Raw genomic sequence first — 21511 nt, 5'->3', positions numbered from 1 at the left:
GTAAAATTAATATATGTAAATGTTTTTTTTGTAGTGTCCCCGACAAATTAATAGCATTGATTGTGGATATTTTGTAATGCGGTTTATGAAAGAGGTTATCATGGAAAATGAAATTATGATCCCTGCAAATGTATGCGATTTTAATTGTTATTATTATTATTATTATATAAATTAATGTAATTTAATTCTAACACAATTAATTGTTGATGTTTTTATATTTGAAGTACTTTTCTGACCACAAATGCCGCACCTACTCTCATGATAAGTTAACTGAGGTCAAGGAGGATTGGGCTACCTATATGGTGGATGATGTTTTCGGTAAGTTTTTCCTCGACCTGATATTTGATAAACATGAGTCATATGTGAGCGGTTTGGTTTACCTTAGTTTGGTGTTTTATCATTTGTGGGTGTCTGATTCATGAAAGCAAAAGTCAATTTTCATATTTTGAAAAAGCTTATTACACTACACAGTCATTCATTATGATCTACTATATCATAAATGTTTTTTGTTTCAGAACCTGTGTGTATAACCCCATTTATATACCAAGTAGAATAATTGTTAGACATGTTCATGAAAAACTTCATTCTGGTTATATATTGTTAGAAACTAGAGGAGAGTTAGTTAGAACTTTTGTTTTTATCTTGTAATTGAATCCTGTTATTATTTGAAAGTTGGTTATAATAGTTTGACACCTTATTACTTATAGTAGTAATAAGGTGGCCTGCAACAGTAGATAGAGTTTATTATTGTACCTTGGTTAGAACTAGAGGAGAGTTACTTATAGTAGTTTGACACCTTGGTTATAATGTTGTCTTTTGAAGACTGCAAAAAGCTTATTATCAATCAATGTTTGATTCTTTTATATATCTTGAATTGGTTTTTATTGTACAATACATAATCAATATTTCTTCTATGATACAGGAAAACAAGAAGCGGTTATTTTGCCTAGCTAAATGATTGTACTCATGGATTCAACGCTTTTAGTTTCGTGAAGAATAGGAGAATTACTTGGTGCTGTTTTGTTGTTGCTTCTTGTTTTTTAGGTAGAGAATATGACTTGTTATTTTGGGATTTAGATTAAAGTACTCTTAGATTGGATGCATGCATCTATAAGTTTGGCTATGCAAATGCCCTATTTTTAAGTACATTAATACCCTATATATATATGTTATGATATTTGTAAACAAGATATGATTTGGTTTAAAATGTTATTTGGTATTTGAGTAACTTAAAAGCATTATATGGTATTAAATTGAATGTGGTTATTTTTATATTTGCACACCAATAGAATCATTTTATGTACAACAAATAATAAAAAAAAAAGTTTGCAATATATTAGCGCTTTCTTTCAAAGTGCTATCAAACATGAGTCATTTATTAGCACTTTCTTTGAAAGTGCTATAAAAAATGAATCATATATTAGCGCTTTCTTCTAAAGTGCTATCAAACATGAGTCATATATTAGCGCTTTCTATCAAAGGGCTATCAAATATGTGTTTTATAATAGCATTTAGTTTTAAAGTGCTATCAAAATCACATCAAAACACACGCAAAATACACACTTCAATAGCGCTTTAGGGAAAACGCTATTAAAAACGGACACTTTAATAGCGTTTCAAAAGTGCTATTAAACAAAAAACATTTACAATAGCGGCGCGGTTAATAGCGCTTTTAAGTGCTATCAAAAACAAAAAAAAGTGCTATTAAATAGCTTATTTGGCGTAGTGAGATATTATGATTTTCAGATAATTATTAAATGATATGCATCATAAATTAAATTACAAAACATTATTAATAATTATGACATGCATAAAATGATTTTCATTGTATCGTAATAATGGTTTTCGTAATGCACCATTGTTACCGGAATGATGTCGTCTCGTAAAATGCATCTTCATTCTGGAAAATGGAATGTAAAATTTGTAAGTGGTGTAAACTCATAATACTCTTAACATGGTTCATGTGTAAGTAAACAGAATTGATTCATTCATAGTATCAGTAATGGTGCTGCAAGTTAAGAAAATGCATCTTGTCTTAATGAATAAACTTAGAAATCATTTTTGGTACATTCTGGATATTGAAGTTAAATTTAATTATATATTAAAATCGGAAGTTGTTGACTATCTAAGTGATCAAATAATTAAAGTTTATAATTATGAATTAGACAAATGAATTATGATCTATAATATATGCTAGGTAAATTGTTTGTGTATCATGAAACTTATTATAATAAGACATTTATAGATCATTCAACTATGATTTATAATGAGATGTAGAATTTTGAGAACCTTATCGCAGAGGATAAGGAATTTGAGATTCCTACAAATAAGAACCTCGTAAGGAAGGTTTTCTGCAAATTGTTGAAACACAAACCGAAAGGTCATCAATAATTGTTAAAAAAAAAAAATTGAACTTAGAATAAGCAGAAAGTCTAAAAGGCTATGGATCCAGGACCGAACAAAATCGATTGTCGGCATATTTCTTGTATCTAGTAGAAGAAAAATGTGAGAATTTTGTTCGTAATATTCCTATTACTCTTCAAGTGGAAGATGATCCTAAGAATTACAATGAAGAAGTAACTTCAAAGGACTTCTTTTGGAAGGATGATATCCAAGACGAGATGGATTCAAAAAGAATGTCAAACCATACTTAATTGGCTGCAAGTGGGCGTTTAGAAGGAAGTGTCATAAAGATGGTACACTAAACACCTACAAGTTTAGATTAATAGCCAAGTGTTTAGACAAGAAATGTGTTAATTATTTAAACACATATGCACTAGTAGCAAGGGCGGCAACAATTAGAGTATTGTTTGCATTAGTTTTGCATGAACTTATAGTTCATCAAAGGGATGTCAAAATGACATTCCTAAAATGGATATCTCGGTGAGGAGATTTACATGGAGAAATCAGAAGGTTATATACTTGCTGTTAATGAACAAATAGTGTACAAGCTTGTTAAATCCTTGTATGGATTAAAACAAGCACTGAAACAATGACATTAAAAGTTTGACTTTGTCATTGTAAGATTCTCCGATTAAGGAGAAGACACACAAGTTAGAGGGAGAATTTTTAATCTTATCAAAACAAGAATTCAAAGAGTTTGTCATCATCAAAAAGGGGGAGATTGTGAAGAATATATCTTATATCTAGTTTTGATGAAGACAAAGATTATCAAAGAAGAAAAATGATCAAAAGTGTCATGCACGTCAATGATGAAGTTGATCAAGAAGGTTGAACATAGAAATTCAAGTGAATATTTGAGACAAGAGAACTTAACTAAGGTACTCATCGCAATTTATACTATACTACTTTAAAATTGCTCATAAATTTATCTCTCACTTCATCTAAAAACCTTCTTGCATCATCATGCATGATTATCTAAAACCTTCTTCATCTAATTCTTGTGATAAGTGTTTGTACACAAAGTTATGTAAGAATATTGTGATATTCTTTTGTCTCTATGTTGAGTACATGTTGATCATTATCAAAGAGATGAATGGAATCTTAGAAACAAAGAGGTTTCTAGCTTCCAGTACCAAGATGAAAATCTTGAAATAGTGGACACTCTTTTCGATCAAAGTAAAGCGAGAGAGTGGGAGTTTAAAACATAGTCAAACACACTATATTGAGAAAACTTTCACATTCAAGATAAAAGATCTTGGACTAATTGACACTCTTGTGGGGATCAAAGCAATGCGAAAATAGTGGGGGTTATGAACTTAGTCAAATACACTTTGTTGAGAAAGTTCTTGATAAGTTCAAACTGTCAAGTCAAATTGGTTTTATAATGCAATATACTATATGCGATATAGTCGTTGCAAATAGTAAATGAGTAGATTTACTAGCAATCCAAATTGTGAGCATTCGAAGGACATCACAAGGATTTTGATTATTGTTTAAAAACCAAATCTTGACCTCCATCATGGTAGGTTTCCTGCCATAGTAGAAGGATATACCAATATGAGTTGGATATAGAGTGTTGGAGGTCAGAGATTTACAACTAAATGGATATTTACACTAGTTGGGGGTGAGATTTCTTGGAAGAGCAAGAAACAAACATGAATCACTCTCTTGACCATGAAGCCATGGTGTGTGGATCTCGCTTCCACTGGTCAAAGAAGTTAAATGGTTGAGGGACCTTCTGTCAGAAGTTCCATTAGTTAAACACAGTGTTTCAAAGGTGTTAACACAATGTGTTAGTCAAGCCAATTTAACAAGAGAATTCAGATAAGTGTAAAATGGAAAGTCTGGGCACTAAGGCCTTAGACATTCGTGAGAAAATTGATTAAAGATGTAATCATTTACTCGCATATATATGATCGATCTATAATTTGGGAAATTCATTTACTAAGCCACTGGCCAGAGACTTAGTAAAAACAACTTCGAGAGGTATGAGGTTGAAACTCCTTGAGTAAGAGTTCCGACAGCGGCGGCAACCCAATCTTACGTTAACAGAACATTAACCTCAAGATTTTCAATGGGTAACAACAAGTCGTTGATTTGGATAATTGTCGAACATTTCGTGATAATGTTGACCTTAAAACGAGGGTTGAGTTTTATTCTAAAACTCTTAATGAAGTTCAATACCAAGGGTATGTGTCTCGTGGAAAAGGACACAATATGAACTTCACCTATGTGAATTTCGAGATGGTGCCGTCTCAAAGTGAGAGTTGGAGTTTCTCTCATGAAAAATTCATGAAACAGGATAGCGCATGGCCATAAATAAGTGCTAAGCGAGTTATGCAGAGGAAGAACCTTTAAAGAGTGTGTGTAAGGTAACACCGGTCTAATCATATGGATTCATGGTTTAAAAGCTTTGCTACCTAATATTCCGATTAAACTTTGTGTTGTCCTCACTAAGGTTAAGTTTTAAATCGAAAGATACCTAACTGTATTAACACTCTTTATATCTCATTTCTGGAATTATTAATTTTGTCATTATTAGAACAAGTGGGAGATTGTTGGAAATTATAAAATAATAATTACCATAGTGTGTTCTAATGTGACAAAAATTGGGAATAGATTTTTGGTTGTTGCATAAATTTGTTTTTTGAATTCAAATTTACAACATTTCATGAAGGGGTGCCTTGTGTCATTATAGATGAACCATTGCAATATATGGTGAAAAGGTGATGTTTCATCAAGAGTTGCAAACTTATGAAACAACACATGCATGACCTATAAATACACATTTATGAATCCAAAATGATATACACAAAAAACATTGTCCTCTATTATATTTTCCAGACAGCTTCCTTGCATTCGAGTTTCTTCACCGGTCTTGTGCAGACTCGAGTAAGGCTGAATTATCCTGGGTATTCAGGCCGTTCCAACTCTAAGACAATCGAGAGTGTGCTTGAAATACTTTTAAGGAAAGTGATTCCGTTCACAATTCAGCCTGGATCCATTCGATCTCTCCGATTTTTCTAACAATAATGACTTGTTCATTCCCCATCCCGTTAAAGCTTTACAAGGTATAAGATAAAGCAAACTGCTTGTGGGAACTGTCATCACTACGCCAAAAAGGCCTTTAGACAGCGGATCTTAGACAGCGCTTTTATACAAAAGCGCTGTTATAAGTAAAATAAAAAATAAAACACGGAAATTGTATACAAAAATGAGTAAAAGCGCTGCTAAAAGGCCGACTTTAGACAGCGCTTCTGAAAAATGCTGCTAAAAGGGTTGCTTTAGAAAGCGCTTTTTAAAAAGCGCTGGTAAAGGACCACATTAGTCAACGCTTCTCAAAAGCGCTGTCTAAAGTCAAATAATTTTTAAAAAAAATCCTAAATTCCCTAAAAACATTATGCACTATTGCAATGTCCTTACACTAAATTCCCTTTTTTTTTACAGTTTCCCAAATCCAAATAAATTCATGAGCTACCTCCAAATCTTGGAGCCCCAAATTGCAAATCTAGGTCAAATCATTGATCAATCTTCATTCCAAAATGGTTTCCTCTTCTATTTAGATTTGTTATATATGTTCTTGGCCAATCTTGACGGTATTGCATGTCTTCATCCTCATCATAGACAACACATTTGGTATCCTCTCTCGGGAACCCTAATTCTCTCTCATTTCACATCAAGATTTGTCTCACTTGTTTTGATTTACCTCTCACTCTTGTTGAACCTTTTCACCTTTGTAACGAAAATGTCCATGCCGACCACCATCTCAGCTGCTTCTCCACCTCTATTCTTAGGTTTGTATCAACGAATCTCTTATGGTATGCTTTAGGTTTTACATTTTTTAGGATAATTTTAGATTTTGATTTTGGAAATATGAAGTGTTGTTGTTGTATTTGTTTCTAAATCTATTGGATCTTTTATTTCTCTCTACCGTAAATCATTGTCTTTCTGTTTCTTGAATTTAAAGTGTGAAATGACAGGTGTTGGCCAAATGTTCTATGTCAAGCGTGAATTACATGCTCCTATATTAGCATACTTTTGGTTTTACTAAGTCTACTTTCATTTCACTGTGCACTTGATGTAATTAAGCTATTAGTGAGTTTTGTTATGTGATTGAAGTTTTGAAGCTGACATGAGTAGGTCCTTCTGAGCATTGAAAAAGAAAAAGTCTTTTTGGCAAGATAAATGAAAGACAATTGGTTTTTTTCTTGGTTTGAGGATAATTTGGAGGCCACTGTGTGTAGAATGTTCACATTTGTTGCATTTCTTCCTTCTGCAACCTGTCCTGTAATGAGTTTACTTCAGTAAGGTCTCTATTTTTAGTGTATAAACAATTTACATCAATCATTCAAGGTCAGTTTGTCAATGATCTTGTTCCCTTCACTCAGAAAGTTATTTTCTTGATTAATGACAATGATAACAGCCATGCATTCAAGGCCAAATTGTTCAAACTTTTGTACGTGTTGCTCATTTGGACTTTGGATTAATTAGTCTATTACTATGCAAATGTTGACATTGGTAGTGTATTCAATTAAAATTATGTAGTGCATGTGGTAAATTGTAATCTTACGTTGTTTGTCATGTGGTAAATTATATTTTGTTTGTATCATGGTATGAATTCGATATTTTGGTGTTGTTTCAGGTTGTATATGCAGATGTAGAAGATAGAGATGAATAGAGTTTGTAATGGTATAATGGTGCAAACAAAATGTGGCATATCTTTTGGTGTTGTTTTTTTGTAAAAGTATATGTACAAGAGTAATAGTATATATAAGTACATTGGTGAAAATGTATATGGTATATCTTTTGGTATTGTTTTTAATTGGATTGAAGCTCCAATTTGTGAGAATTTGGTGCATATAATCTGGTACAAATTGTGGTTAAAAACTAGTGCAAATTATGGTTGAAAACAGGTGCATATAAAATGTATAATACAAACAGCGCTAATTTAAGTAATTTATTTACAAAAAATTGTATAGTTTAGACAGCGCTTTACACTAAAAGCGCTGCCTAAAGAGGCTTTTTTTTTCGTTTTAGGAAAGCGCTGGCATAGGGGGCCTTTAGCAGCGCTTTCAAACTAAAAGCACTGTCTTAAGGGGGCCTTTAGCAGTGCTTTCAAACTAAAAGTGCTGGCATAGGGGGCCTTTAGCAGCGCTTTCAAACTAAAAGCACTGTCTTAAGGGGGCCTTTAGCAGCGCTTTCAAATTAAAAGTGCTGGCATAGGGGGCCTTTAGCAGCGCTTTTAAACTAAAAGGGTTGTCTTAATGGGGCCTTTAGCAGCGCTTTCACTTTAAAAAAAGCGATGGCTTTACCTACAGCAGCGCTGGAATAGACAGCACTTTAAAGCGCTGTCTAAAGCCAAAAAAAGCGCTGTCTAAGGTCTTGTTTGGCATAGTGCATTGTTTGGAAGTTACTATGTAATGCAATGTATTAAGGTTCGATATAGATTCTTTGCTGTCTCTTGTACGAAAGTATTTAATGCTCATTGACAATATAAAATTGTTAACAACTTGACTTTTCCTTCCAGACAACTGAAATGGCAAACAAGGACTTGGACAAATACTACAATGCACTTGATAAGTGAGTTTCAGTAGTGTTTATCAGCACAGTTGTCTAGTTTGTATTCTTTGACATAGTTTCATCATTAGTCATGGTTTTGAAATGTATAATCAATTTATTAAGGTTGCTTCGTTTGACCTCCCAAGGCCAATTCTCTGGTCGTTTGTTCCATGTGCTTCAAATGCTGAGACATCCACTTCATTTTGAAATGAGAGGTGAAGGGATCTCCTGGAAGTTCGGTGTTAGCTGTTGGGTGGAGCTGGATATTGACTACATTTATGTATTATGTTTCGTTTTGCCATATTGACACTTAAATGACATGTTAAATATGAGAATGAATATTAACCCATATTGACACTTGAATGTTTACCCATATTTTTTAATGAATATTTTGACGTTGTAGCTTAATGTTTTATTGTCTAATTAGATTTTAATTTTGACATGGTTAATATTTTATTGTATAATTAGATTATAATTATATTTTGACATGGTTTTGTTTTATTGCCATGACATCTTTATGTAATGGCACAGAAATAAACCGTGGCAAGGTTAATGGTTTAGAACATACAAAATATAACTATGGTTTTAAATTTGTCGTTATAACCAAACCGTGACAATACCTTGAAACTAAACTGTATGCTATACATTAAATTGAAACTATGGTTTTACCATACGGCCACAGTTCTGTAATCATGGCAAAGATAAACCCCGGCCTTAATCGAACTACATAAACTGTGGCGTATAAAAGCCACGGATGTCCAAAAAACGTGGTATATGCCAAAAAAGCGTGGACTATACTTTAGTCCACGCCCGCATATCCCACAAATGGATTTTCGTGGCCAAACTGTGGCCTCAGCATTACACCACAGTTATTTTGCATATAGCATCGGTTTCGTGGCCGTTGCAGAAGACATTTTTTTTGTAGTGTACATGCCAGTAACGGATTCAGCAGTGTAGCGGAAACAGGTAGTTGGTATGGCGAACTTTGGTCTTGGAATTTCGATGTGATGGTTGTTAACAAAGCGATCATCGAGACAGCAATCTAGGACGAGTTTGTGTTTTCTATGGGAGAAGCAGCTCCAATCGATCAGTTTTGTTCGTGATGAGTACGGCCGGGAAGTTAGGCCTGTGAACGAATTCTCGGTAAAATGTTCCTATGATCTGTTTTGTACTGGTTCTGCTGAGACTTTTATTGCAAGAAAATTTCAAAAGGCTATCAATTCATTGTGGGAAATCATAGTGCCTTCAAATATCCTTTTTTTCAGGTGGAGATTTTTGATCAACCGGCTCCCTACCAAAGACCAATTGTTGAAAAGGGGGTTGAGGTGGATAAGTTATGTGTGTTTCGCAAAAGGGAAGATGAAAACAGACAAAATTTGGGGTGGATAAGTTATGTGTGATTTGCAAGCTCTATTGTCGTTCACCCTTAATTGACAGTGTTGGGAAGATACAATACATCCTTGTCAAATACATTTAAATGTTACGAAACAAAAGGGTTGTTCGAACTGGATGCAAAGATTGTGAGATCCACCATAGATATTTTAATGACGTTGTAATGTCCTACTTGACGATTATTTATGAAATGTTTCATTTATAATGAATGATGATTAATTTAATATTCTTTCTTCATATGCTTTATTTATGCGTTATGGTTCAATAGTGTCTAGAAATACACTTTGTACATAATATGGAGAGACATTTTCGGATATTTTTTGTCAAAAAGTAGGGCCTATCTCATTTACGAATAGGTTGTGTGTGAGGTGGGGTGCGTCCAAAAATATATTTCTGAATTTTATGAATAGTTTTGATTTTTCACTAGGGTGAAGAAGTATCACTTAGGGTGTTGAAAAATCTAATCCAATGGTAAAAGCGAATTGGTTATGGTAGATAATATGCCTATATAATTGCTTTCGGATTCTCGCCTATAAAAATTTATAAATTTAGGGGACAACTTCTCTACCCATCACAAAAAAGTTAGGTAATATACATTCAACCAATCACAAGATCTAATTTAATTTTAACATAATTAATTAATTCTAAAATAGTACAATTATTTATTGTTTCCAAGACATTTTACACAGAATGTAATTTTACCCAACTTTTTAAGTTGGGTAGATAAGAATTCACCATAAATTTATTCTTCCAACTGGTTTGGAGTTCTCTAAATCTAATTACAAACTCTCACATTGGCTTATTCTACTTAGAAAACTAAAAAAAAATAACGAAAACTGTTTATCAGAATAATACATACATATTGAACTCTTAATTATATATTTCAACTAACAATCTCCTAAACTTATAAGCACAAGAATTTGTGCGACGACTTTTGTGTAGAAAAAATTAAAAAGTAAACTTTATAGAATCCCTGACTTTGTAGAATCCTCATACATCACAGGAAACTTAAAAAATAATAATAAAAACCTATAGTTTAGATAAGATATTTTAAGGAATATGAGATGGAGATCTAGAGTTCAAAATTTGACTACTAACATAATAAATTAATATTTAGCTATAGAAAAATACAAGGATAATGTGAATTCAGATAGTTTTTTTAATATTTCAATACTGCAACATTAGTTATCATTTCATCACCTTATTATTTGAAATATAGGAAGAAATGAACACTTCGTCAAATAAATACAACAGTCAATAACAATACTTAAATACATTAATATAATTAGATAGTAATTCATTTCAAATAACAACAGAAACTACAAGATTTTGAAATAAAACAATGCAAGGGAAAATACTCTAATAGCCAAGAGGGGCACTCAAAGCAGCCTTCGATTCTACAATTTCTTTCTCCTGTTGAATGACTCTCTCCAAATTAGCTTCAGAGATGGACAATTGTTGCTTAAGATCTTCCATATTTTGAGTTAAAATGTCTATTTTGAAACGCAGTACTTCGACATCATTGGTAAACTGTTTCTTGGAATCCAAAACATTTTGCAACGCATCTTGAGAGAATTGTAAATCAGAAAACAAAGCGTGTTTTTCAACACCATCCAACCAATATTTATCAAAACCACATCTGCGTACATCTTGTAATAACTCAACAAATTCAGAGTGACTTGAACCTAATACATCCCAAACACAATGGATTTGGAGGAATTTCAATAGCTCAGCTAGGCAGTTGTATGCATAACCCTTGTATCTGTTACTAATTGAAATGTCCCTTAAAAGAACTGAAGGATGCTTAACAAAAAAATCAGTCAACAAAGGCAAGTTCTCATGATTCACATGCTTCTTGGAAACAAGTTCCTCCAACTCCCGCGTGACAAGATAAGGATAACCTAAATCTTCCACTTTTTTAGAAGGATTCCCTAACAATGAAGAAAACACTAGTTAAGACTTAAGAGAACAAAAAACCATTAAGAATAGAATTAAGGGAGAAAATACCTTCAAAATGCAATGAAGGAGCTTGAAATGCAAGAGGCAACGGATCATTATCTCTTGGAGAGGGCTTAGATTTTAAAACAATAAATTCATCACCCTTAGGAAACTCTTCTTCAATAGTTGAGCTTGCTTTTAGGACAACATCTTCATTTAGAGGAACTGAACAAGATTTGGGAAGGAAGAGAGTTCAACTTCAAAATCAAAAGGGTAATAAGAAAACATAAGAAAATAAAATTGGTCTAAATAGTCATCACCTTGATCACCATTTATCGTAGTAGTTTCTAGAGAATCTCTAACACCAACATCTCGTTCCTACACATATTCAAATAAAAAATGAAAATATAAATATGCAAACACTGCAACATTTATTGCTTTTGTCAACACTTTTTATGCAACATGTATAAATTGTCCCCTAAAAAAACTTAAGACAACAATTTTTGTCTGTTGCCAAGACAATTCTCATGACACCTCACAAATGTTCCCTATAATACATTTGAGAATGGTTTTCAAGCGTCCATATAATTTATCTTTGGCAATAACTCGTTACATTTATCTATAAATATTCTAGTTTGGAAAACCCCAACTTTTATTATAGGAAAAAAAACAATAAACAAAAGAATCAATGTTTTAAAGCATTAAAATTGTGATTGGATTCTATAAACTCACACTCACTTGTGATGAACTAACTACCTCTGAATGAGTTGAGACTGCTATTCTCGGGTCTTTTGTTAATGCAGTTTCTTCTTCATCATCCTGGAAAAAAAAAAGGATGTTTATGTTTGTAGTATAATTCAATTTACATTGAAAAAGAGTAAAAAAGAAAACAAGCAATTTATGGGAGATGCCTTTAGTTTAGGAAAAACTAATTGTATAGCTGGCTTATTCCTCATGTTAGTACATTTTTAAGAAGTACTTCAAGTAAAATCTAATTATTTTAAGATTTATATGCACAGTGAGGTGATACTGTATTAAATTATTTGCCTGCAAAGGTTTGATGGTAGTATCGATTTCTCCATGTGGATCTTGTTGTTTTATCAAACGTTGTTCACTTGGTGGCTGTTCTTTCTCCAACTCCTGTATTAAGAAAAAATGCATTAATGATATAAAACTAGTAATTATTCCTTAGATAATTAAAAGAGTATTATGCATGGGAATATCCAAGAGAATTTGAAATGGTCCGGAAATTACTTTTGAACTTGTTGGCAATACTGCAACTGACGGTATCTCTAAATTAGAAACATTTTCAGCTAATTCATGATCTGCTTGTGGTGTTTGTTTCGTTATTATCTGCAGAAAAATATGTTTGATTCCAAGATATTGTCATGGTGATTGTATTCAGATGTGAGTAGCTTGAATAAAGAGATTGATATTGACCTGTGAAGAAGACAGTTTGTGCCCTAATGGTACTTCAACTTCAGTCCCAACACCAACCACAACATCTTTTGTGGTTTCTGCACTTGAATTTTCATTACCAGTATCTTCTAATTTTTGAAATTGACTCTCAACATGTTCACTATTTTGAAAATCTACAGGTTTGATTAAAACCATTAGTTAATAAATCATAGTGTTAAGTATGTTTTTGGTCCCTATAAATATCTCAAATTTCATTTTTAGTCCCTATTAAAAAAATGACATATTTTGGTCCCCATAAAATTATTATGCACGTAGTTTTAGTCCCTACTGTTAAACCGATGTGTATTTTTGAATGATTATTTTACAGACATATTTAGAACATTATAAAAAGTTCCTCGAAAAAAAAAGAAACTCAAAATTTGATTTCTAAGTCGAGATTTACATTACTTTTATCATTATCTTTTGAATTTTAAAAAATTCATATTTAATTCTTCTCATTATAAAAAAATTCTATAATATGCTAAAGAAATATTTTATAATATTCTAAACACGTATGAAAAAAAGTATTCAAAAATTTAAAATTCTAAGGGTAATTAAACAGTTTTCAAAATTTTAAAAAATAACAGGGACTAAAACTGAATCCGTACAAGTTTTATAGGGACTAAAACATGTCATTTTTTTAATAGAGACTAAAAATGAAATTTGAGATATTTATAAATATAACAGAAAAACCATGATGTTCATTAGATGTACAATTGCTACTATTAGTTAGGATATAAGTAACTCTACAAATCCTTGCACTTTAAATTACTTATTCATGCACATTTCTACTTTAAATCCTTTAATTATTTAGTGTGTTTAGTATCTTTACTAATTAGCTCTGCCGCACGTTAACATCCTTTACAACGTGATTTTTTGTAGCAACTATTGGTAAGATTATCTCTTTTGAGGATCCAAATTGTCTGAATCTCATACATTTTTAAAAAATATATATTCAGATAGAAAGTGACAAATACATGTGTGTATAATCTAAAGGATTTTGGGATAGTGTACACGTGACTTGCATAAAACCATTATTGTATAAGCACTTTGTGAGATATTGGATCGAACTCTAGTATTGTCGAAGGGTAGCTTCTTGGTTCGATAGTTCGACAGAGTTAAGCATGAAGTCGAAGGATTGTTCACATGTTGGTGTCGAAGTGTGCATGCTGTAGTCGAAGATGGGTCTAGCATGCAGATGTCGAAGATGCTAGGGTTGTTAGCATGTTAAATTAGGTTTTAGTGCTTAAACCCTAATTTGTTAAGTTAGCTTGTTTATTAAGTTGGCTTGTGTAATGGGCCTTGCTGAAAAAGCCCATTAGTTAGTATGTTAGGTTTTATTATAAATAGCATACTAGTCTCTCATCATTGCTAAGCTGCAAATCCTAATTTAGGGTGAGAGAGGTTATTTGTTATTCTTGTAAACTTGTAATCTTGTTTTAAGAGAAAGTGAAAGAATAGCAGTTATAACCAATTCTTGTGTTCTTATTCTCTTCCCTAATTCCCTATTATACTTTGTTATTGGTATCGTTTTTCACAACAAATTGGTGCGGTGAGCGTGGAGAAGATGCCTTCAACAAAGTATGAGATTGAAAAGTTCACCGGAGTGAATGATTTCGGTCTGTGGCGCTTGAAGATGAAAGTCCTACTGGTTCAGCAGGGTTGTTTGGAAGCGTTGAAGGGAGAGGCAGCCATGAATGCTGCATTAACGGCAGCGGAGAAGACAACTATGATCGAGAAAGCACACAGCGCAATTCTGTTGAGCCTTGGTGATAAGGTTCTCCGGCAGGTATCAAAGGAGACGACGACATCAGGGTTATGGGTGAAACTTGAAAGTTTGTATATGACCAAATCGCTGGTAAATCGACTCTACCTGAAGCAAGCTTTGTATTCATTCAAGATGATTGAAGACAAAGTATTGGCTGAGCAGTTGGATATGTTCAACAAGCTGATTCTTGATCTTGAAAATATTGATGTGAAGATCGATGATGAAGATCAAGCGCTGTTACTATTGTGCGCTTTGCCTCGATCACATGCTCACTTCAAAGAAACTCTCTTGTATGGAAGGGAGTCCCTGACGTTTGAAGAAGTTCAATCAGCCTTGTACTCTAAGGACTTGAATGAACGAAAGGAGCATAAACCTCCGACTGTTGGCGAAGGTTTGGCCGTTAAAGGAAAACTCTTACGAAAGGATGGTAAGTTCGACAAGAAGAAAGGCAAAAGTCAGTCGAAGACTTACAGTGGCGAAGCATCTGGCATTCGATGCTACCATTGTAAGAAGGAGGGTCACACAAGAAAGGTGTGCCCTAAACGCTTGAAATATCATGGAGGTAAGGATAATGGCAACGCTGCCATTGTTCAAGATGATTTCGAATCATCTGATGTTCTTGTGGTTTCAAGCAGTGACTCTAAGAAGGAGTGGATTATGGATTCAGGTTGCACTTGGCACATGACTCCAAACAAAGACTTGTTCGAGGAATTATGTGATCAAGATGGTGGATCAGTATTACTGGGAAACAACAAGGCTTGCAAGATTGCAGGTGTTGGATCTGTGAGATTCAAGCTCCATGATGAGTCAATAAAGTTGTTGACTGAAGTCAGGTATGTTCCTGATTTGAAGAGAAATTTGCTTTCTCTTGGTGAATTCGACAAGAAAGGATATGTTTTCCAAGGAGAGAAAAGTATCCTAAGAGTCATGAAGGGTTCGAAGGAAGTCTTGAGAGGCGTGAAGAAACAAGGCTTGTATACCCTTGAGGCTGAAGTTGTAAGTGGTTCGACAAATGTTGCATCCACGAAACCTTTGTCGAAAACAGAAATCTGGCACATGAGATTGAGCCATGTCAGTGAAAGGGGTCTGGTCGAATTAGGGAAACAAAATCTGCTTGGTGGAGACAAAATCGAAAAGCTGAAGTTTTGTGAACCCTGTGTACTTGGAAAACCTTGCAGAGTGAAGTTCAACAAAGGCAAACAAAGAACACATGGATCCCTTGATTACATCCATGCTGATCTTTGGGGGCCTGCAAGGTGTCCATCACATTCAGGAGCAAGGTATTTTCTATCCATAGTAGATGATTATTCCAGAAAATTATGGGTATTCATCCAGAAGACTAAGGATGAAACTTTTGAGAATTTCAAAAGTTGGAAGACTCTGGTTGAAAATCAGACTGGCAGAAAGGTCAAGAGGTTGAGAACCGACAATGGCCTTGAATTTTGCAATGAGGCATTCGACAGTTTTTGTGCTGCCTCTGGTATTGCAAGGCATAGAACTACTGCAGGTACTCCACAGCAAAATGGTTTGGCTGAAAGATTTAATAGAACTATTTTGGAGAGAGTCAGATGCATGTTGACTAGTGCGGGGTTAAAGAAGGTGTTCTGGGCTGAGGCTGTTTCGACAGCAACATATCTCATAAACAGATGTCCTTCGACAGCGTTAGATATGAAGACACCTGAAGAAGTTTGGTCGGGACATCCACCAGATCTCGACAAACTGAGAGTATTTGGCTGCATAGCCTATGCTCACATTAGGCAAGACAAGGTCGAACCTAGAGCTCTGAAATGCATGTTCATGGGATACCCTGAAGGAGTCAAAGCTTATAGGCTATGGTGCCTAGAGCCAGGTCACAGGAGGTGTATCACCAGTCGAGATGTAGTTTTCAATGAAGCTGAAATGACTTTTAAGAAAACTGATGATGTTGGTCGAAGTACAGAAACATCTGACGAAGAGCTGGAACAGGTAGAGATTCCTGTTGAGGTGGAGCATGTTGATGCTGAATTGCATATCCCAGATGAAGTCGAAGAAGAAGCAGAAGATGCTGAAGTTGAGGAAACTGACGATGACTACCTATTGTCGAGAGATAGGTCGAGAAGAGTCATCAAGCCACCTCAAAGACTTGGATATGCAGATCTTATAGCTTATGCCTTAATCTCTGCAAGTGAGGTTCTAGACGAAGAACCTAGAGACTATAAGGAAGTTATGAGGAGTCGAAATAAGACTGAATGGCTGAAGGCCATGGATGATGAGATGAAATCTCTTCATGATAATCATACTTGGGAACTGATCAAGAAACCTGATGGGGCAAGGTTAGTCAGCTGTAAATGGATTTTCAAAGTTAAGGAAGGAATTGAAGGAGTGACGTCGAAAAGATACAAGGCAAGGTTAGTTGCAAGGGGTTTCACTCAGAAAGAAGGTGTCGACTTCAATGATGTGTTTTCTCCTGTTGTGAAGCATAGGTCCATTCGAATGTTGCTTGCCATGGTGGCACAGTTCGATCTTGAACTGGAACAGATGGATGTGAAGACTGCGTTCTTGTATGGTGATCTAGATGAAACGATCCTGATGAGGCAACCTGAAGGGTATGTCGAAAAGGGGAAGGAAAATTATGTGTGCAAGTTAAAGAGATCTTTGTATGGGCTGAAACAATCTCCTCGACAGTGGAATAAGAGATTCGACAAGTTCATGGCACGCATAAGTTTCATTAGAAGTCAGTTCGACCACTGCGTTTACTTCAGATTTCGACCTGGTAATTCATTTGTTATTTTGTTGCTTTATGTGGATGATATTCTCATAGCAAGCAACAGTGTTGAAGATGTGATGAGGGTGAAGGCTGAACTCAATAAGGAGTTCGATATGAAGGATCTGGGAGCAGCTTCCAGGATTCTTGGAATTGACATTCGGAGAAATAGAAAGAAGTCGAAGATATGCTTATCTCAAGAGGCATATCTACGGAAGATTCTTGAAAAGTTTGGTATGTCGAATTCGAAGCCAGTTGTGACTCCAACAAACCCTCAATTCAAGCTGAGTATTGATCAGTGTCCCAGTACTGATGTCGAAAGAGTCTATATGAATAGCATCCCATATGCTAATATAGTCGGCTCTTTGATGTATGCTATGGTCTGTACTAGACCCGACATAGCTTACGCAGTCAGTCTTGTAAGCAGGTACATGGCGAATCCTGGAAAGGCTCACTGGCAAGCATTGAAGTGGATTTTAAGGTACATAAATGGGTCTCTGAATAGAGTCCTAATTTATGGTGGAGCCTTGGGTGCAGATAGTAAAGCAGTAATAGAAGGATATGTCGACTCTGATTATGCAGGTTGTATGGACTCCAGAAAATCTATTTCTGGATATGTTTTCACTATGTTTGGCACTGCAATTAGTTGGAAAGCAACACTTCAGAAGGTTGTTGCTCTATCAACCACTGAAGCGGAGTATATTGCCCTAACTGAAGCTGTGAAAGAAGCATTGTGGCTTGAAGGTTTTGCGAAGGAGCTGAAACTTCAAGGTCGAGGTATCACTGTTAAATGTGATAGTCAAAGTGCAATACACCTGTCGAAGAATTCAGCCTATCATGAGCGAACTAAGGACATTGATGTGAGGCTGCATTTCGTCAGAGGAGTAATCGAGCGTGGAGAAGTCCAAGTGCTGAAGGTTTCGACTGAAGACAATGCTGCTGATATGATCACCAAGACATTGCCGAGTTGCAAGTTTTTCCACTGTATGCAGTTGATAAAGCTGCATGAAGAAAGCTAGTTTGTTCCTTGACGTTGTAGAGTTAGGTCCAAGGTGGAGATTTGTGAGATATTGGATCGAACTCTAGTATTGTCGAAGGGTAGCTTCTTGGTTCGACAGTTCGACAGAGTTAAGCATGAAGTCGGAGGATTGTTCACATGTTGGTGTCGAAGTGTGCATGCTGTAGTCGAAGATGGGTCTAGCATGCAGATGTCGAAGATGCTAGGGTTGTTAGCATGTTAAATTAGGTTTTAGTGCTTAAACCCTAATTTGTTAAGTTAGCTTGTTTATTAAGTTGGCTTGTGTAATGGGCCTTGCTGAAAAAGCCCATTAGTTAGTATGTTAGGTTTTATTATAAATAGCATACTAGTCTCTCATCATTGCTAAGCTGCAAATCCTAATTTAGGGTGAGAGAGGTTATTTGTTATTCTTGTAAACTTGTAATCTTGTTTTAAGAGAAAGTGAAAGAATAGCAGTTATAACCAATTCTTGTGTTCTTATTCTCTTCCCTAATTCCCTATTATACTTTGTTATTGGTATCGTTTTTCACAACACACTTTCATGATAGTATCTTCATTTAGAGAAACTAAGCAAAATGTGGGAGGGAAGAGAGTTTAACTTCAAATTAAAAAAGGTGATAAGATAACATAAGAAAATAAAATTGGTCTACAAATTCATCACCTTGATCATCATTAACCTTGGTAGTTTCTAGAGAATATCTAACATCAACATCTTGTTCCTACACATATTCAAATAAACAAATAATATCATCAATATCTAAAATATTTGTAAAAGTAGTCTCATGAAAGAATGAACTGACTTTATTACAGAAAAAATAAAAAACTAAAAACAAAGGAATCATGATTTGAAATCATTGAATTCATGATTAGATTCTTTAAACTCACACTCATTTGTGATGAATCGACTAATTCTAAATTAGTTGAGGTTGTTATTGTCTTGGCATTTCTTAATGCAGCCCATTCTTCAACACCCTGCATAAAATTAAAAAGGATGTTTAAGTTGACAGTATGATTCAATTTCTAGATTGAAAAAGGTTCAAAATGAAAACAAGCAATACAGAAGAGATATGCCTTTAGTTTATTAGGAGAAACTAATTGTATAGGTGGCTCATTCGTTATTTCAGAAATGGAATACTTAGTTGCTGCTCCAGTTTTTTCTGACATATAGTCCTCTTGAATATTTTGGTGATTTGTTTCTTTCAAACACTGACACATAAAAATATAAATAAGTTGTAGTGAATTTTTAAGCAGCACTTGAAGTAAAATCTATTTATTTTTAGATTTATATGCACAATGAGGTGATATTGTGTATTAAATTATTTGCCTGAGAAGGTTTGATGGCAGTATCGATTTCACCAAGTGGATGCTGTTGATTTATCGAATCTTGTTGACTTGTGGATTGTTCAGCCTCCAACTTCTATATTAAGAACAAATGCATCAGTGATATAAAACTAATAATTAATATCATGTATTACTAAGTAAAGCCTTAGATTACTGAAGGAAATTCATCACGGCCTGCAAATAACTTTTGTATTTGTTGGTAATATAGCAACTGATGGTGTCTCTAAATCAGAAGCATTTTCAACAAATTCGTGATCTTCCTCTAGTGTTTGTGTCATTTGTAACTGAATATAAAAAACATGTTTGTTTCAAAGACATTGTCATGGTAATTGCATTCAGATGTGAGTAGCTTGAATAAAGAGATTGATGGATATTGACCTGTGAAGAAGTCAACTCGTCTCCGAATGTTGCTTCAATTTTAATCCCAACACTATCTTTTGTAGTTTCTGCACTTGGATTTTCATTACCGGTACGATGAAACAAATACGAAAATATTTGAGGATCTACAAGAAAAATAATAAGTCATTAAGATAACAATAAAACCAAAATGTTCACTAGATGTACAATTGCTTGTATTTTAGAAATTTAGGGGAAAATATTATTAATTAGAGTGACACTAATGAGTAATGACCATTTTACCGCCATTCCAGAGAAGTTTTAAAATTTGTTCCTAGAAGCTAAAGGACACAATTGTTTATCTTTATATGGCTAGTAATTAAAATTTTTAATATTTATGCCGAGAGATACATTTATATGCGAAGTATAAGGAGAAAAAGATGCGAGAACATTTAAGGACCATAAGTGACATATACATTTGTATATATTTTAAAGGATTTTGTGGTAGTGTGTACATGAGTTTCATAAATAATGAGAATAGTTACAAGAAATAAACACAACTCTGCATAATATTTTATAAACATTGCATGTATGTAATTTATTAAAACTATCATTGTAATGGTTATAAAAATTATTGGGTATAGCGTGTACCTTGCAAATAATAACGAGCCACAAGTATGGAAACTAAGGATGAAGTCAAACAGCGGAGTTTTTGACAATTTCGTACTAAACGAAATTTTACCAACATAAAATGAATTCCTTGGGTATCGAAGAGGCTTGGTAGGTGGGCAAATACTAAAAGGTTTAGATTTGGGATCTCGACTTTCTGATCACCATTGCTTTTGAATATTTCTTCAAGTTCATCTGCTTCAATTATCATCAAAACCTCTAACCTAGAAAGTTCTTTGCATATGGAGATCGGAAAGACACATTTCAATTTGTGACACTTTAGTACAACAAGTCTTTTAAGCATTGGAAAGACTGTCATTGAGGACAAAGAATTTGACGTGTCATCTACAATGATATGCTTCAAATCTTTGCAATTTTCTATTGTTAGATCGCACAATTGTGGTAGGCATGTTGAAAAGGAATTGGAGAAAATTATTTCCAATTTTTCACATCCCTTGATTTTTATCTCTGTAAGGTTTTGTAGGGCAAAAGAATGTTCTATGCTCCCACTCAATTCCTACATGTACATGTATAAAATTAATTATCACAATTGTCAAGTACTATTTGTTTTCATTATTTTTAATGAAAATGATGCGAAAGAATTATATTCATTATTGAGATAAAAGAAAAAATCTATAAAATAGTTAAGCTGATGTTGGGTAAATATATTTTGAAAGAACTCCTATCTCATAAGGATTTCGAGAAAATCAAAAATAACTTGATACTTTCATACATTTTCGAAATCACATAAACATCTGCTTGATGCCACTTGATTTTGTTGGAATGTGGTAACGATGATATTAAGCATTTAATTTGAAACCATTTTTACTTTCATTTAAAATACATAAAAATATTAGTCTGACCAAGTAATTGTCAATTGCAATCC

General features: G+C 34.1%; 1 protein-coding gene and 1 long non-coding RNA gene across 4 annotated transcripts in view; one reads left to right on the top strand and one right to left on the bottom strand.

Annotated features, from left to right (window-relative positions):
* The first annotated feature begins 40 nt into the window (after positions 1-40).
* On the top strand, positions 41-1066 carry LOC131657214 (uncharacterized). Its single transcript, XR_009300531.1, has 3 exons — positions 41-130; positions 225-318; positions 923-1066. It is a non-coding gene; the product is annotated as an uncharacterized LOC131657214 (long non-coding RNA).
* A 9542-nt stretch (positions 1067-10608) lies between these two features.
* Positions 10609-21511, bottom strand: part of LOC131593401 (uncharacterized) — a 32129-nt gene continuing 21226 nt past the window's right edge. Inside the window, exons 11-23 of one of the 3 annotated variants that reach the window (XM_058865886.1) lie at positions 20608-21142; positions 19999-20123; positions 19604-19696; positions 19351-19485; positions 19165-19251; positions 18941-18998; positions 12733-12884; positions 12547-12645; positions 12340-12432; positions 12025-12111; positions 11613-11670; positions 11362-11517; positions 10609-11285 (exon numbers count right to left, since the gene is read on the bottom strand). In XM_058865886.1, the coding sequence (XP_058721869.1) occupies positions 10714-11285; positions 11362-11517; positions 11613-11670; positions 12025-12111; positions 12340-12432; positions 12547-12645; positions 12733-12884; positions 18941-18998; positions 19165-19251; positions 19351-19485; positions 19604-19696; positions 19999-20123; positions 20608-21142 (2250 nt within the window). In that variant the 3' untranslated portion in view covers positions 10609-10713. The remainder of the gene's footprint in view (positions 11286-11361; positions 11518-11612; positions 11671-12024; positions 12112-12339; positions 12433-12546; positions 12646-12732; positions 12885-18940; positions 18999-19164; positions 19252-19350; positions 19486-19603; positions 19697-19998; positions 20124-20607; positions 21143-21511) is intronic. The other 2 variants (XM_058865887.1, XM_058865888.1) reach the window with 2 other exon arrangements.

The sequence above is a fragment of the Vicia villosa genome, linkage group LG3 (assembly GCF_029867415.1).
Source record: "Vicia villosa cultivar HV-30 ecotype Madison, WI linkage group LG3, Vvil1.0, whole genome shotgun sequence".
Classification (NCBI taxonomy): domain Eukaryota; kingdom Viridiplantae; phylum Streptophyta; class Magnoliopsida; order Fabales; family Fabaceae; genus Vicia; species Vicia villosa.
This window is presented reverse-complemented; position numbering and strand designations above follow the sequence as displayed.